The 16,447-nt window shown below is 44.5% G+C and overlaps 2 protein-coding genes and 1 long non-coding RNA gene across 6 annotated transcripts in view; 2 read left to right on the forward strand and 1 right to left on the reverse strand.

The window, feature by feature from the left end:
- Positions 1 to 7,757: 7,757 nt before the first annotated feature.
- Positions 7,758 to 13,776, forward strand: LOC126546339 (mitochondrial ubiquitin ligase activator of NFKB 1-like). Its single transcript, XM_050194531.3, has 3 exons — positions 7,758 to 8,202; positions 8,798 to 9,009; positions 12,631 to 13,776. Exons 1-3 carry the CDS (start codon positions 8,077 to 8,079, stop codon positions 13,343 to 13,345), a joined length of 1,053 nt encoding a protein of 350 aa, XP_050050488.1. The 5' UTR covers positions 7,758 to 8,076; the 3' UTR covers positions 13,346 to 13,776.
- LOC129383797 (uncharacterized) lies at positions 9,627 to 11,109 on the reverse strand. The gene is made up of 2 exons (XR_008611674.2): positions 10,222 to 11,109; positions 9,627 to 9,713 (listed from the first exon to the last, which is right to left on the reverse strand). It is a non-coding gene; the product is annotated as an uncharacterized lncRNA (long non-coding RNA).
- A 302-nt stretch (positions 13,777 to 14,078) lies between the features above and the next one.
- The window catches only part of LOC126543714 (uncharacterized), a 28,323-nt gene continuing 25,954 nt past the window's right edge, over positions 14,079 to 16,447 (forward strand). Inside the window, exons 1-3 of one of the 4 annotated variants that reach the window (XM_055062580.2) lie at positions 14,079 to 14,394; positions 14,855 to 14,950; positions 15,549 to 15,626. In XM_055062580.2, coding sequence (XP_054918555.2) covers positions 14,370 to 14,394; positions 14,855 to 14,950; positions 15,549 to 15,626 — 199 coding nt within the window. In that variant the 5' untranslated portion in view covers positions 14,079 to 14,369. The remainder of the gene's footprint in view (positions 14,395 to 14,854; positions 14,951 to 15,548; positions 15,627 to 16,447) is intronic. The other 3 variants (XM_055062577.2, XM_055062578.2, XM_055062579.2) reach the window with 3 other exon arrangements.

The following is a 16,447-nucleotide window of genomic DNA, read 5'->3' on the forward strand; positions in this document are numbered from 1 at the left end:
GAAGACTGAGCTAGTCGCCCAATCTCGAAGGCCATGCACGGGAGCCTATGGTTCACTGCGGTTGGTTCCGCGTTCGCAATCATTTTGTTCCTGTTGTTGCTTTAGGTGGTGTCCAAATCCGCGCTTTCGAGTTACTGCTTATGTCACAGAAGGCTACCTTTCGTAATTCGTAACCTAGACAGCAACTTTACCACGCTTCATGAGGTGGTGCCCTCTGGATATTATTGCGGATCTGAAAGGCTATGATTTTGCTGGTTGAATGCGGTGGAAGCCACTTTGGCAATCGGAAATAAGTCATAGACGACGTGTTTTAAACACCACCTATTAGCGGCTGGATGGATGGGCAGATGCTATGAGCGTCCCCTTTAGAACGGGGTGGTGGGTTGCGCCACCAAGCTCGTGTTATTATATTGCCTAATACCCTACCTATGTTAAGAAAGAAAAAAAGAAAAGGAAAAAAATAGAACTACGATGAATTCCCGTGACCAAAGTTTCTGAGCCCCTATAGTGAACATTATTTTTGTACGCCTCCATTTCTCTTTTCCCTATTATAGAGATTACTAATCTTTATTGCGGACATGTTTACTTTCCCCCTACTCTCGCTGAACCCAAGGGCTTCAAGGAGGCCAGAGGTGCCTAAATCGACCACTGTGCAGACATCTTCACATTCTAATAAAACATGCTCCATCGTTTCCCTAGCTTTGCCGCAGCAAGCACATGCTTCTTCTTCCTTCTTATATCTCGCTTTATAGGTGCGTGTTCTAAGGCATCCTGATCTCTCTTCGAAAAGTAAGAGCTTCCCTTTGAGTTATCGTAAATTGTTTCTTTCCTGATTTCATTTTTTCCTCTTAAGTAGTTACTCAAAGCAGGTTTCTTTTCCATTGCCGCCACCCATGAGATTATCCCAGCCTCTCTTACTTCCCGCTTAACGTTCTTTGTTGCCGTGTTGCTCACCATACAGGACGCATACTTGATGGTGAGCTTCCTATATAGTTCCTTCACTCCACTGTGAATCAATGTTTTTCCTGTACAAATACCTGACCACTCTCCGAGCCCATTTACTTTCTTCCATATTCCTCTGTCGTTCTTTGTAATCAATGTTACTGTGAGCTTTAAAACTTGTCCAGCCCATATCACCCTACACAGCCGCATTTGTAGTCTTCCAGTGAGCGCCAAATGCGAGGCGTCCGACTGACCTTTGGTGATCGTGGAGTCCTAGTATTAATTGTTGTTTCTGCATGTCATTTGTGATCCTATACTAGCGGACTCAATTATTTGTCGTCGCTTTACTTTAGTCTTCGGAGTCCGTCATTCTGCTTTTTCTTTCTTCTTTACCCTTCGTCTCCGTATCTTCAGCTTCTTTTTTCCACATTTCCTCCTTTCTAAAGAGCAGGCAGGAGTTGCGCCCCTCTCGGTGGCAGTTGCCAGCCTACCATCTCTCCCTGTTTCACTATCTGTACATTGTACATGCTTGTTTTCACATCGAATAATATACTGATGGCGCGTACCCACTGTGCTGGGATCTGCCAAGAGTCGGATGTCGTTAGAAGGGACGTTTAGGTCTTACCTAAAAACAACGGAATTTACAGGGAAGAGTCAAAGACATGAAAAATAACGTATTATACTCAACACTTACCTAGAAAACCGCCGCGCCGCGAAACAAACAGCTATTCCTCCACGGCTAAGCCGGCATTCCTCCATGACATTCCTCCGTGACATTGTCCGAGGGAGGAGGATCGCGAGCTTGCCGTGACCTCGCAGATTGTAGGATATTTGGCAGGTCACAAATCACGCCGAACCTGACAATGAAACGGAGCGGGCGGCGCCTGCTTTTCACTGTCGGTGCTGGCAACGCGAGTCACGTGATGCGCGGTCCTTTCGTTTGTCACGCAGATTGGCCTTGCGATAACCCACCTGCCGTAAATTGGCATAGCCCATCTAAATTAGGAGAAAAAAAATGAAACGTAAATACCTCTATGCAATAAATAAGATTGCTGCAAAACGCAGGTCCGCTATTAAACTGAGAACTTCATTGGCATTCAGTACAACACAGCGTCAGTAATTCGTTAGTTTAAGAGAAATAAAAGCACTTGATTCTATTCAACAGAAATTCAATTGATAAAGAAATATTTTCCGGACCTTCATATACTAGAACTGAGCTGTAATCGGTGCTGACATTCTAATTTGGCCTTCCCTTTAATAAGAGTAGACCATGCTGTATGTCTCGATTTATATGCACCTATGTTACTGATGGCTTGCAACATTATTGTTATGCAATGCTAGGAGACATCCGGGCATGTGCAGCACCGCTGCATTTCTTGACCAAAACTATTTTTGTAAGCATTAAATTTGGTGAAAATGTTTTTACAGCGAAGTTGCATACCTCTACCGTCCAAGGAAATTTTCGTGCCGTTGGCGTGGTAGGCAAAAAACTCCCCATACGTGGGCCGATGCCTGGGATAGTGCAATGCCGGGCCGACCCGCGGCGGAGGTGAAGCAGGCGCTAAGCACTTCCCTTACGTGGGCCGATCCCGAAGATAGTATCATCATCATCAGGATAGTTCATCAGGAGTACGCACTACTCGTGGTCTTCCCATAGTTGTAGCTGGGATGGAATGCGCGGAACCACTAATCCAAAGCTCCGTATGTTGGGCGCAAGGCCCACCACTTGAGATGCGGGCGCCGCAATCGTTTTGACGATTGTTTGGATTGGTTTGACGACTGACGTGGCTGCCGGTACTTCTTACTGGCGCAAGAAGTGCCGCCAGCCGCGCGCTCCTATAGTATCGCGTTTCAATCGCTGGGCGCTGTTCGTTGGCCACAAACCGCCAGCATGACATTTGTTTCCTTCGCGGCAGGGTGGAATCAGTCGCCGATAAATTTGATGCCGATCTGGCTCGATCGCCGAAAATGCACGGCGTGACAACCGTATAAGATTGGCGTATAAAATAGCGCTTTCACAGGCGGAAATGAGTCACTCCAACCCCTTTTCCCCTGTTGAGCTCATCTTTTCCTCTCCCGCTAGGTCGCGTGGCCCCTTTTTAGCGAAGTCCGACAGCGACGGCACAAGGTCCGCATAAACAGCTTCGCTGTAAAACTCCCGCATCCCGTGCATTGGGACACGTTGAAGATCCCCTGGTGGTCAAAATTAATCCGGTGTCCCCCACTACGGCATGCCTCATAATCAAGTGGTTGTTTTGGCACATAAAACCCCAGAATTCATTTTTCTTGTCTTGCACCAAATGACACAGACCTGTACGCCTGCAAATTTCCTCATCTCATCACACATCATTTTGTTTGACGTCGTCCTCTACTGCGTTTTCCTTCCCTTGGTGCCCATTTTGTAACTATTAGACAAACAGTTATATCTAACTGTTCTATACACTGGCCTGCTTACTTTCATTAGAATTTTGGTGACACCCGTTTGCTCTTTTGGCTACCCCCGCTTACCATGGATGTTTAAAAAAGTAATAAAAGGAGTTCGGCAGCATGTTTCGCTCCTGTAACACGTGAAGGCATAAGCCTGCTGCACACTTGGTAATGCGCCGTCTCGCATCGTCCCGTTGCTGCTTTCGCAGTTCGGCTCGTTTTCGAAGCTCAGCTGCGGCTTCGCGCGCTCGTATAGCGGGGTCAGACTAGCGCCACCGACGTTTCTCTTCGACTATACGCTGCATCCTCTCAGCAGAGAATTGAAACGTATGCTGTTCTGTGTGTTGTATGGGTGATTTCGATGAGTGTATGCACTGTTCGCTTAACTTTGCTGAGCGCTTGTAGCCTCAGCCTTACGGGTTATGAGCCATTGCATTTTTTCCTTGCTTACGAGGGTATGAGCCGTTGCGAAGGTCACGTAGTTTTTTTTTACCACTCGACTAGAAACCGCATTTCTGTACGTTGTATGCTTGAATATAATGAATGTCTACACTGTACGTTTCACTTTGGTGAGTGCTTATAGCCTTCGCATTACGAGAGGCATGAGCCGTTGCATTTTTTGCTTACTTAGGGGGGTATGATCGAGCCATTGCCTTTGATAGTTTTTGTACCATTTGACCGGACGACGCGCTTTCTGAGCGATAGCTCTACTACTCCAGGTACTACCTCTGCTGGTAAGAAGCTGCGGCAGCTACCACTAAAGAGTAAAAACATTTGAACATCATTGATCCACACCGCGCTGTCTTCTTCCTATCACTTCGTTACCTATCATTTTTTTTTTGTTCCACCACTAGTTGCACAGTTTTTACCCAGACGCCCATGCACGTCCTAAAAAGATCCACATTTCCACATCGAAATGAAGACGTCCGATGGAGTTCCAAGCGACGTCCACGGCAAGGTCTAAAAAACGCATCGATCATCACGGGCATTATTGGGATGTGGCATCAGCATGCGAAATATCTTTTGCGAACGTGCGTCAGAAGATGGTCTGCCAGATAGATGTGTCTGCTTCTCAGCGCGCTAGCTACCATGGCGCGCCCCGAGGACATCACGCCCGGGCCTTTTTTCAGCCCACACGTTAGTATAATCGGCCTCCAGAAGTTCGATCTTTCAGTTTCCTAGAAAGGAACGTGCTTACCATATGCTCAAAATGTAACCCATAGCTATAACATCTCCAGCTCATGTATTGACCTTTTTCGCGGCGATCCCGTAGGCGCTGCCATCTTTGATCACGTGGTGACGCGTCCATTGCTTGCCTCAACTGCCTCCGTTGCCTCCACGTTTACAATGGGCGTCTATGACGCCGGTGCGGCTTAGCAAACCTCTGTTCCAAGAGATATTGTAGACGATGACTGGGTGGACGACATGAAGCTTTGGCCACAGCTTCAGAGAATATGCAAAAGCGCTTTGAAAGCTGATTAAACTGTGTCCAGATGGCGCGAACAGCGTATATGATGCTTGTTTGGCAAGCGAGGCTAAATATGCATTCCAAGCTATCCAAACTTTCCGCTAATGAATTGAATCAGGATTAGGCTATTTTGCTCTTCGTCCTTTATTTGGCAAATATTTTGAAGCAGCGGCTTGTCACTTTTCTGACTCAGAAAACTTCCTTGGTGCGATCACTATCTGGTTATTTCTATCTAATCATTCGCGGGTGCGTTCAGTTTCAATAGATTTGTTCTTGCTGCAAGCAAGGGGTTGGGGTTGGGTGGGTCAAATGAAATTTGGGGGTATGCTTACGCATACATAGACAACTTCAGGGGTGTTTCTACATTTTCAACTGTTTAATTTGCTTTGAATTGGGCCGCTACGAACGCATGAGTGGGTTTTCTCACGGATACAGGCAATCTGCAGGGGGTGTTCGCATGATCGTGCATGCTTGCTCGCACTGAAATTGCACAACCGTCCTATTCAGTTTCACATTGAGCTACATAGCTACTTTCCCATAGCTATTTTCACATTGATAAGAAAAACACATGGGCGGACGATGCAATCGCGACTAATTCATTATATGAAGGTACGCTGAATATAATACCTGCGGTACACACGCGCGCACAGAAAAAAAAAGACAACCATAGTGATATGTGCCACAAGCAGTACTAGATCAGATGCACAGAGTAAATCATCTTATCACGTGGCAGAAAAAAATGTCTGGAGTATAGAACTCGTCTCAAAGCTCCTTTCACGTCAGTATGCCCCATTCGTGCAACTTTCGGAAGAAAACGACCTTCTCATAAACGTTGCCTTCAGCATTCCCGATGCTGTTATCATCATTTTTCAAAATTTTCTGCAACACTGGGACGCGCAACCGTTCCAAAATCATGCGCCTCCATCGAATACTACGGCCCGTGCACGGGAGCCACGGAGAAAGAGCGTGCCGTGCGCAGCGTGCGCGGAGCTGGCGCGTGAGGAGAATTGAGGAGAAAAGCGCCGCGGAGAGGAGAGTGCCTCTACTTTCCCTGAGCACGTGCTGGTGGGCGAGTTGGTTATGCATGATTACAACGAAGGCGCCAAATAAACAACTGACGAAGGAAGGAGGCACGAGACAACCACGTAACCGCACTAACAACTGAGCGTTTTGTTTCTTGACGCAGGAACAAATACCTGCTGTCAAGGATCAAAACAACAAGAAGAAACAGGGCCGTCATCTGCATCGCACAAGGAAACCACAATACAGAACAACTTCTAAGTGCCGCTCCCAAGATGCGCCAGTTCCTTTGTCGAAAGGGGAACTGAGGCTTCACTGATGCAATCATCACCACGATTTTTGATCTCAAGCGCTTTCAATATCTCCCTTGTCAGTTGATCATCAGCTCTGGTCAAAACAGCTGATGATGATCTTCTTGTTGTTTTGATCCTTGACAGCACGTATTTATTCCTGTGTCAAGAAATAAAGCGCTCAGTTGTTAGTGCGCCTACGTGCTTGTCTCGTGTCTCCTTCCTTCGTCCGTTGTTCTACTTGGCGCCTTCGTTGTAATCTCTACTGTCCATAATATCAAGGGGCGTTAGCGGCACGCCGCCGGAAGCGCCATCTTGTTTCTCTAGAACAAACTGTCCGCACTTCGTATATTTTCTGATAGGCAGTGATAGCCTTGACTTCGAAAAATTTCATTAGTTGAATATCCTTTATCCAGGAGGAAGGTTTTCAATAATTGAACTGCCCAATTTACTTCCATGCAGACGCGTACGCGATGTACCTGCTCTTACATGTGTGATGTACCATGTGTCCCATCCAACGTAACATGTGCAAAAATGAAAAAAAATATGCAAGTGTAACGTAGCTGGAGAGAACCAAGGTAATGTTGCTTGCCGTCGCCTGGAGCAAGTAAGACTATATTTTGTACTTCGCCTAATAACACAGCTAGTTATTACGAATTTATCAACTTCTAAAATAATGTATGAGCAAAAGTGTCGATGAGAAAATTGTAGACCATCCTGAAATATTCCCGATCCAGCTTTCTGTTGCTCAACACGTGCTACATAAAGCTGCCTCCCCCCCCCCCCCCCCCCCCCAAGCCTGCGGGTTTTCTCAGAGAGAGAGAGTAAACTCGAGCGTACGTTGCTCTTCCGCTGTGCAGTGGGTGGTCACCTCAGTCCAAGAGTCCAACGACCATAGCTGCCTTTCTCGCTCGGCTGACCGGTTTGAACTGGTCCGTCGAGTCGGAGCTGGACAGCGCTGCCTCCCGTCGCCGTGTGGTGGGGTGTGTTATGGGTGTGAACTGTGGTGTGCTTGCGCAGGCCCATACCATGTGGTAAAGCGTTGTGCATCGATCTCAGCGTGGGCATTTGTAGAAATACAGCGCAGGGTGTATGGCACACTGGTAGAAACTCAAATATGGATATTTGTTTGGAGTTCTCGCCAAAGTGCATGTGCCACGTACGTGAGCTTCGCAATTATCAACTATAACAAGCTGCGATCGATGGAGGTAAACCATATCGTTAAAAGATCACAATAATATGTGTCGCATCGAGAACGCGTCCTTTACGTTAGCTAGAAGGTGCGAGCATATTTCGCTAACGTGTGCGTCGCGGAACACCGATCTTCAAGTAGAAAACGGTGCCGGTGAAACTCAATACTTTTTCACTTGTACGCCGATGAGCCTTGCGCGTGCTTGCACCAAGGAGGTTGGTTTACACTAGGTGGGCCAGGTGGACCGTGGACAACCTCCTACTTTTATTTGACGGCGCATATCGTAGAAGTATTTAAACCCGCGAGGAAGTTCAGACGTTCAGATAAGTGTCAATGCTATGAGGTGGAAAGAGCTACAAGACAGTATTTGGGCATGTCTAACAACGTTTCAGTTTCATTTGCATTCGTTCTCGCTACTCCATTAGAGCATCATCGCATTGTGTCGCAGCCGGCCAAGAAATGGATAAGCTAATGCAAAAATACACTTCACGTCCATAACAGCAGTTTCAGCGTCCTGTTTCAACCACCCCAATGACCATCCTTTCAACAGAACCTTTAAAAACTAAGTTTAACGTTGGTAGACTGCCGTCAAGCAACCATGACAAGCGTTGCTTTTCTTTGTGTGTTTTTGTTAGCGCATATTCTTGGATCGGTGTGGCATGCACAGGGAATGAAGAGGATAAACAGCCGAAGTGTACGATAATTGACACGATTCGCTTCTTATTCCGAACATCACCATGGCACTCGATTGGCTTACGCAATACGTAACGTTAGAAAACGTCTGTCTTGGTGTCAACCTTGTCACGCTCAGTGTAATCTACAAGGCGTACCGGTCTAAAGTGACGAATTTCGAGGCAGTGCAGGTGAGTAAGTTTCGTTTGCTCCTTCGTCAAACATCCTAATTGATCCCGCTGCGTGTTAGTTCGCTCAAAACTAAATCCAACGGCAATCGAATCGGAGGTGCCTTGAAGGGCGAACGAATCAGTTCCCTTTGATTAAGAGGCCATCTGAAAGAGGAAAACACTGTTTATTTAACTACGCGTGTGCTAAAGACCGCTGAGAACTTCCGAGGTCTTTGAGATCGCTAATGACCTTGTAGAGACTAAGCGCTGTACAAAGCTAATATTTATTTCGTTGTCGGTGAAAGGAGAAAAATGCATGTTATGAATTGCTGATATTGAAAGAATCAACAGCTGTGTTTGAGGTCGACACTAGCGACTGAATCGCAGCATCACGAAGCGTTAGATCACTGGCTTATATGGTTAAACTTCTCTACTGGAAAACACTTAATCTAGTATGTTCATTTACTGTAGCGCAATTTGAATCAATCCAAACCTGTTGACACAGTTATGTTTGAGGCACAAAACACTGATACTGTGTTGTTTCTCTGATTCGGCCGTCGTTTCCATGCAGTCTGCTGTGTGAGTTACACCTGCTTCTATGTTTTGTCTTTTACAGACAGCTCGTCAATTGGACGTTGACAATAATTTAGCATCGAAACTGCGCGAAGAGTACCCCAATGCCACTGCGGTGCACGCTGTCATCAGGGGCCAAGTCAGGGCCCTTGGAGAAACGATCAAGAGCAGGCACCTGCGCGGTGCTAAGGCAGTCATTCAGGAATGTTGCCTCACAGAGCACAAGATTCAGTGGAGCCCGGTATCCCGCTTCTGGTAAGTACGTGGTCATGGTGAAATGACACCGTTCGGTTCTTTGGTTCTCTCCAATGCTGGCTTTGTCTTTGTAGCATCATTTTCTTTCTTATCCTCCCAGTTAAAAAAAACAATTGGACCCAATTGGAAAATTTCCACTTGTTTCCAATTGGTTCCATTTGTGTATTAGTACACAATTGGGCCACTTGGAACAATTGGGCCAATTGGTTGCATACCATTTGGTTCAAATGGTGCAGTCGGCATAGAACCAATTGGTTGTTGCCAATTGGGTCACATGGTGCAGTTGGCATAGAACCAATTGGGCTAATTGGCATGGAACCAAATGGTCCAAATGGAGCCGCTCGACGGGTCAAATGGTTTTGACTGTGCACAGCCTGCGCTGTGTGAATCTGGCAAACTAGCACAGCAATAAGGAACCACAACGTTACATGTTGCTCGGCAAGTTGGTTAATACATATTGTGATCTAATATGATGCAAAACAATATGAACAGCACAAAAAGCGAATCTCTTCATTAATGCTCTTTCCAATGCTTTTCTTGCTTCACATCATATCACACAACAAGGAGCCACTACTTCCTTAAGATAATAACTACATGTGACAATGAGGCAACAAGTGAAAAGTAGGATTTAAAGCTTTATTACGAAGGAAAATGCAATGCTGGATACTGTTCATGGCACCTTTCCGGTCTAGTCGCGCCACAACCTGCAGAAATGGATAAAAAAGAAAGACAGCATTGTGTATGGACTCCTGAAAAACCTGTTGCCCTCAAAAGCTGGCAAGACAGGCAAGCTGAAATTGGATAAAAAGACACCTCAACTTTAATGTTCAGCAATCCAACCAGGTTTAAGAGAGTCACAATTTGCTGTTTATGTAGCTAAGGTTCAAGCAGCAAATGGAAGAAAATTGTTCTAATCAGTATAGCTTTTCGCTGTTCTGTCAATGTCAGCAATGTTCTCCCCCACGTACGTTTCACCAGTGCTGTCACGACGCTCTCGGGGAAACCTTGCTTTTAAAAAAACACTCATGCAACACACTTGAAACCTTTTTGTCCAAATTAGTTCAGTGCATCATGCATATTTGCTACATTACACAAAAGCGTATACATATATGCGTGCAATCATTTAACTCAGACGAGTGTGAGTGACCCGTGCACTCGTGTAGTGCAGTAATGCAATATAATTACAAGAGCTTTGGAAACGCGGAAACTTACCTCCGATCTGCAAAATTCTGGCACGGTAGTGGGCACACGTGCCGGCCGCGTCCGTCCACTTGACCATATAAAAAGCCGCCGAAAAGTCGTCGTCAGCTTGAAGTTCTTTATGTCTGTCACGGGCACAATTGCTAAATGTTTGTCGATTTCGTACCGCACGTACGCGTGGGTGATCATAGTGCTGTCAGACGGTCGCACGAAGCACGCAAGGCGATCAGCACACACGAGCACATGTTGCTAATGTTGATGTCGATTATGCTGTCCCGTTCGGTCGCCAAGGAAAAATGACGCTGAGACAAAATTTAATTCCAAGGAAGAATTATTTCATAGATGTGAAATAAAAAATTTAAACAATATTGCTAAATTACAAATTGTTTTATGCCTAAAAGTTGTTTGAGTCGTGTGTTTAAGAAACACATAAAACAGTGCAAGTTTTTTTTTTTTTTTTACTGTTTAACATGATCAATAGACCGACCACTTTTTTTTTTTTTTGCGGTCGTTCCACATTTACTTGCCCTCCAAATGCCAAATAGTGTCTTCCAATCTCACGAATCCAATCTCGAATCTCACGTCCAAATCTCAAAAGAGAAATTTCAAAAGGGAAAGAGAAATCTGCAAATTTTGTACACAAAAGACAGTAACATTTTCTCACTTAAATTTTGTCCAAATGGTTTTGAAAACTCCATTTGGACCAAGTGGCAATTCAGATTTACCCAAATGGTTCTGCTGGAGACTCCATCTGGCCCAATTGGAAGTGAGGGTTTCCATATGAACCAATTGGCCGTTCTAACTGGCCCAAATGGTCCTGTTGGTGATAACACTTGGCCCAATTGGAAATTGCCGTTTCCAGTTGGACCCATTGATATTTCCAAATGGTTTCAATTGTTTTTTTTTACTGGGCTGTTCTTCTAAATGTCCTACCCTCGCGAATTGAAATGCCTACAGGTATATATGAATGAGAATGTCTTCATTTAAGATGTGTAGTTAACCTGTAGCTAGTTTATAAGCGCACCATAGCTCAGAAAACTCAATGCTCCATCCTGTGTGAAATGCCAATGTGGCGTGTGAGTATGACAGTGCAAAGACACATTGTGGTTTCTTTCTTTCTTGTTTGTGCTTTATTCTATATAAGTATTGTGGTATGTGGCATGCCCGGACGAAGCATGTGATTATAAATGAAAAATGTTTTCCACTTTTTCAACATATTTCTTATACATAAGTGCCTGAAACAGAGCATAAGGCAGATTATATTAAAGGGACTGACAACTGCCCAGAATGTGTTGTGAGGCTTTGATAAAAATTAAATGACCATGATTTATAGTGATAGAATTCAGCATGCCGTTCTCAATTTAAGTAGGAATTATAATTTTAAATAGGCAAAGAAAGTCACAAAATCCAGTAAGTGGCATGGCCTGGCGGTGAAATCTTGGTACTGCAGATGTAGTCTATGAGATTACTGTACGTAAGTCGGCTGTTGTTAATTACAACATAATTATTGCCTAAAATTGCTGTTGCTATATTATTAGGCTCTTGCACTTTATTCTATGATTCGGAAATCAGAACAGCACGCATGGCAAAGGCAACATGCTGAACTGCATATGACATGCAAAAACATTGTTTCGTTCTCAGTCTGTTTGGTTTTGCTTTGACTGGTTAAATACCAAAGCAGTTGGGCAGGGAACCACGGAAACACATAACTATTATTACAGAAATACTTCAACACTTCGGAAAACATGAATCACAGGAACATCGACTTGATAAACAAAATAATGCTTTCTCACAGTTACGGTTGCACTTGTCATTGCCTCCCACTAATGCTGGCGTGTAATTGCTATTGCGGTCACCTGCCACCGTTTTCATCATGCTTTCAGTGAATGGCTACATCCTCATTGCAGATAGAAAATTTCCGAAAAAGAATTTTCAGTTGCGTTTTGCGCATTGCCGCGTCATATTAGACACTCTGACTGGTAAGCTTTCCCTCACATTAAAAAAAATAGGTACCATGAAAATTGGTTGTCAGTCATTTTAAGAAAAGATCTAGTCTTTCGAACTTTATATGTAACATTAGCTATAATCACTGTTGGAACGTCAATGTTTTGCTCTTCCTAAAAATTGTTACATATGTTGCACTTCTTGTGCTTTTCAAGTAGTTCAAATTTTTCCAGTATAAACAAGTCAGCCATTTTTGGCTATCTGTGCAGAATTTATGTGATGGTTGAGGATGAGAAACTAAATAGCTGTTCAGCACGCATTGATGTTCTGAAAGGAGCAGGACTGTGTTATTGTTATTCATTCTTTTCCACCATATAATTTAGATGATGAACCAGCAAACAAATGCTAAGAGCATTGACTTCTCTCATGCTTGCTGAAGCTTGCCGAGTTCACTGAAAGAGGTTTCCTCTTCTTCAGGTCACAGACCCAACGCGAGATACATCGTATCATCAACTACGTGCCGTTCGCCATTGCGTCACGACACAGCAAAGTGATGGTTGAAGTAGTGGATCCACAGGAGTGTGAGAGTATTCCGGTAAACTGCGTCTATGAAAACTTTATCCCAAATCGAGACGGCCTGAGCGGTGTTTTCTTTGGCTGGCTGCGTGGAGAACAAACCAAGGGCATTGAAGAACAGGAATTTCTTCTAGAAGAAGGCTCCACTTTAACTGCATTTGGCACATTGACAGTCATGGAAGACGGTTCCGTCAAGCTGATGCCGCCAGCTGATGGCGTCTGCTACTACCTTACACAGCTAAGCCACCCAGCACTAGTGTCAAAGCTTCGCTCAGAACTCGGCATATTGCGCGTGGTTAGCTTTGTGCTCGGCTGTACAGCTCTAGGCCTTTCATGCTACCTGGTGTTCACATGGTGGAAAGCAAGGCAGGCAATGGCCCAGCGAAGAAAGGACTCAATTCGTCGTGAAGAAGCAAGGAAGCAAAGACGAAAACTGAACCGTGACTCGCCTTCAGAGAACCCATGTTGCGTCATCTGCCGCACAAACCCCGTCGAAGTGATGATCCTGGAGTGTGGCCACGTTTGCTTGTGCACTGACTGCTCGGAGATGGTTACTGGGAACTGTCCCATGTGTCGCTCACCCATCAAGCGAAGTGTGGCAGCGTTTCTTCCTTGATCAAGGTGCAGTGGTGGATATGCTTTCTGCAGAAAATATGTCATCAGTGAAAGCTTTGTTCTGTCTTTCACATAAACATCACGAACATTGATGGACACTCAGAATTTCGTTCCTGTGGTAATGAATATACGACGTATTAGTACTCAGCAAGATGTTGCTCTATGTGCACATAACGAAGAACAACGTTCTATATAATTTCAAGATTTCTTATGTTATTTACATACGCAATAATTGTTTTCAGGTTTGAATGTTTGGTCATGCATTCATTCACAATTTGACTAGTTGACATACTTCAGATATGTTGTGAGGAGTCACCAATTCACTGGTAAGATTGTTGTGCGTTATAAGGGCTGCCTACTGAGCACCAATAAAAAGTTCTCTGCTTTTATGTTGATGTATTCACAAATAAAGTTTGTGTAAAGTTCACTTGACTACTGAAGTAAACCCATTTATGCAGCTTATTGTGTCAAATGTTTCAGCATTTAAGTTTTGCATGCTATACAAAGATTGAAGCAGTGGGGGGTAAGTCTACCCAAGCTTTTGGTCTATAAGGACAGTTTGCCAGAGTAATGCCTGCACCTGCAACACGTCATTCTGGCATAGTAACATCTTCGTTAGTGTTGATCAAACTTTGCAAAGTCGCTGAAAAATGTGCTGACGGCACTGCTAGCTCGGAGTGCTAAGGTTGATGTATGGAGCGCTGTCGATACAATGAAACCAAGAGCCTCGAGCGAGCAAAATTCGCCAACTGACGGCATGCCTGTAAACGAAACTAGAACTGGCGGGAACATCGCATTCAATTTTTATAATTGTTTATATCGTATAGATATTAGCTGAGAGTAAATGTTTGCATGACCTAAATATTTCTCCTAGCTTTCTTTTCTTTTTTTTCCACAGCGATGTCTCTGCGAACGCAACATGTTAACCAGAGGTAAAGGGGTGCAGCATTGAATGGGGTGAAGTATGGCGTCGCCAGTAGAGGCCGCCACGGTTGCCACTTACTTTTCGGTGCCAGTTTCCAGAGATGAGCAATAGTGGGAATAGCGCAGGCAAGCATTTCTATTTCTTTCGTGTTGCGTTTCGCCATTGTTTCCTTGTCGACACTGAGGTACGCTTGTCGATGTTGTGTTCAGGGCATCAGTCGGATCATGAAACGTTTCTCATTTGCGACACTGCGAACTCCTTGTCACTCAAAGGTGCCTATGTGCGCGTTATGTGTGGTACGGGATAGTGCTGCCAAGGCTAGTCGCGCATTTTTTGCTTCTTTCACGCCGTTAATACGAAATAAGGTATTGTTCGCATGGCTGCTTGACTCTATTTGCATCCTTCCTGCGGTTCCGATTGCTGATGATACGACAGTGCACTCAGTACTGGCGCACCTCCGTTTGACTGATGCTTTCTGCTGGATGCAGCGATGGTTCTCCGTCAAGAGCTTCCCCTACGTAGTGCCGTAGGGTACGCTTGCCGAAATTTGCAGACACTTTTTTAAAGCCTATGTACTGTTTCCAGGCGTACCTCCGCCAAAGTCTGAGGAGGTAAAACCAGGCGTCCAGGATGCGACGAAATCGTGCAAGGATCAAGCAGCGAAAGGTGAGCGTTGCCCCTGTACGTGAATTTTCATGTATTCGTAGAATGTCCATAAATGTGAAAGTCACGCCAGAAAGTTTGGTCATGTCATGCTTGAACTGCGTCGCGGCTGGAACTAAGAAATGTATTTAACGTAAGCAACGTAGCTGTGTACAACTACAACAAATTACGCATAGTTAACTAGTGTAGTTTGATTTTTCCCCACTCTCACTACTAGAGGAAGAAGATTTCCCGACATTATTGGAGGTTTGGCAGCTCGCTAGTGCAAAAGTTAAAGCGCGTAATTTGCACGTAAATTACAGAATGTAAGCTACCAGTCGCACAGAAAACCAATCGCACGTACTCTAAGTTGCAGCTACGTTACTGGAACCAAAGCATTCAAAAGATATGTTTCGTGTGTAAATGCCTCGTGTGAGGCTTAATTAAATGGTTTTTCGTCACTGCATATTAGTCATTCACTACTAAATGTTGTCAGCATTACATTTTTTTTTTTTTAAGAAGCCTATAGTTAAACGTAGAACATGATGTGATCCTTATTACAATTTGAGTTAGGCGGTGCAGTGCTTGTCAAAGGCTGTAACAGTTGCGTCTTCTTTTCATGACACCACGTTCACAGCACCACAGGGCGCTGAAGCCAAAGGAGCCCCGGAAGCTGCTAAGACCGCTCAGCCCGATGCTGCTGCTGTGAACAGTGGTATGTTAGCGTTCAAGCATAAGATAGTCTAGTTGGTTATACATATCATGGAGTATGACCTTAAGGTACATATTTAGACAGGACAGAGGGAGATGTACAAGGCAAGTGCAGAATCACTATTTTGGGGGTTGACCTCAGTATTTTGCTCTGTCCCGTCTAAACCTGCACCATAAAATTGTGTTCCATAGTGTGTTAATGTACTTGCAGAGGCTGCAGGTTGCCACACCTGATCCAATGCATGGTTTGCTTTTGCACTTCTACTTTTTAACATTGTTCTACCAGGCATGAAAACTTAATACTTGCTTTGTGCATTGTCACTGCTTGTTTCATAATCAATGCTGTCAGAACATAACCATTCTGCTTATACTATTCCTATTCATTCCTGTTATGCATCACACCAGACTAGCCGTTCTAATGGTAATGTTAGTGGGGTTCGGCCACAGCCAGTGGCGAAAGGCAGAAATGATTGTACTAACCAGAGCAGAGGCATTACATTTTTCAGGCTTAAGGAGATCAATTGTATGTGATTTTATATCTCTATTTGTGTGCATTGTGAAGGTTGAATATTTTAAGGGTTCGCTAATGTCAGTGTAGTGAACCTCGATATTGTGTGGAAAAGCAAAGCTTTTACAAGCCCACAGCAAAGCTGTGGGCTTGTACAACTTTACGCAATCAGTGTTATTTTGCTGTGCAAGTGTTGGCATTGTACTAACATTGTAAGCTCTAGGGAATGAGTGATGGGATGTTGAGTCGAGGCTAGTATGACTAAAGTTCATAACCTTTCTGTTGATGAAGCTGATGGGAGCTCTGTCGGGATTGCT

The sequence above is a fragment of the Dermacentor andersoni genome, chromosome 3 (assembly GCF_023375885.2).
Source record: "Dermacentor andersoni chromosome 3, qqDerAnde1_hic_scaffold, whole genome shotgun sequence".
In the NCBI taxonomy this organism is placed as follows: domain Eukaryota; kingdom Metazoa; phylum Arthropoda; class Arachnida; order Ixodida; family Ixodidae; genus Dermacentor; species Dermacentor andersoni.

Coding starts and splice junctions, on each gene's coding strand:
- LOC126546339 (XM_050194531.3), top strand. CDS start 8,077: ATGGCACTCGATTGGCTTACGCAATACGTAACGTTAGAAAACGTCTGT. Junction 8,203..8,797: donor CGAATTTCGAGGCAGTGCAG/GTGAGTAAGTTT, acceptor TGTCTTTTACAG/ACAGCTCGTCAATTGGACGT. Junction 9,010..12,630: donor AGCCCGGTATCCCGCTTCTG/GTAAGTACGTGG, acceptor CCTCTTCTTCAG/GTCACAGACCCAACGCGAGA.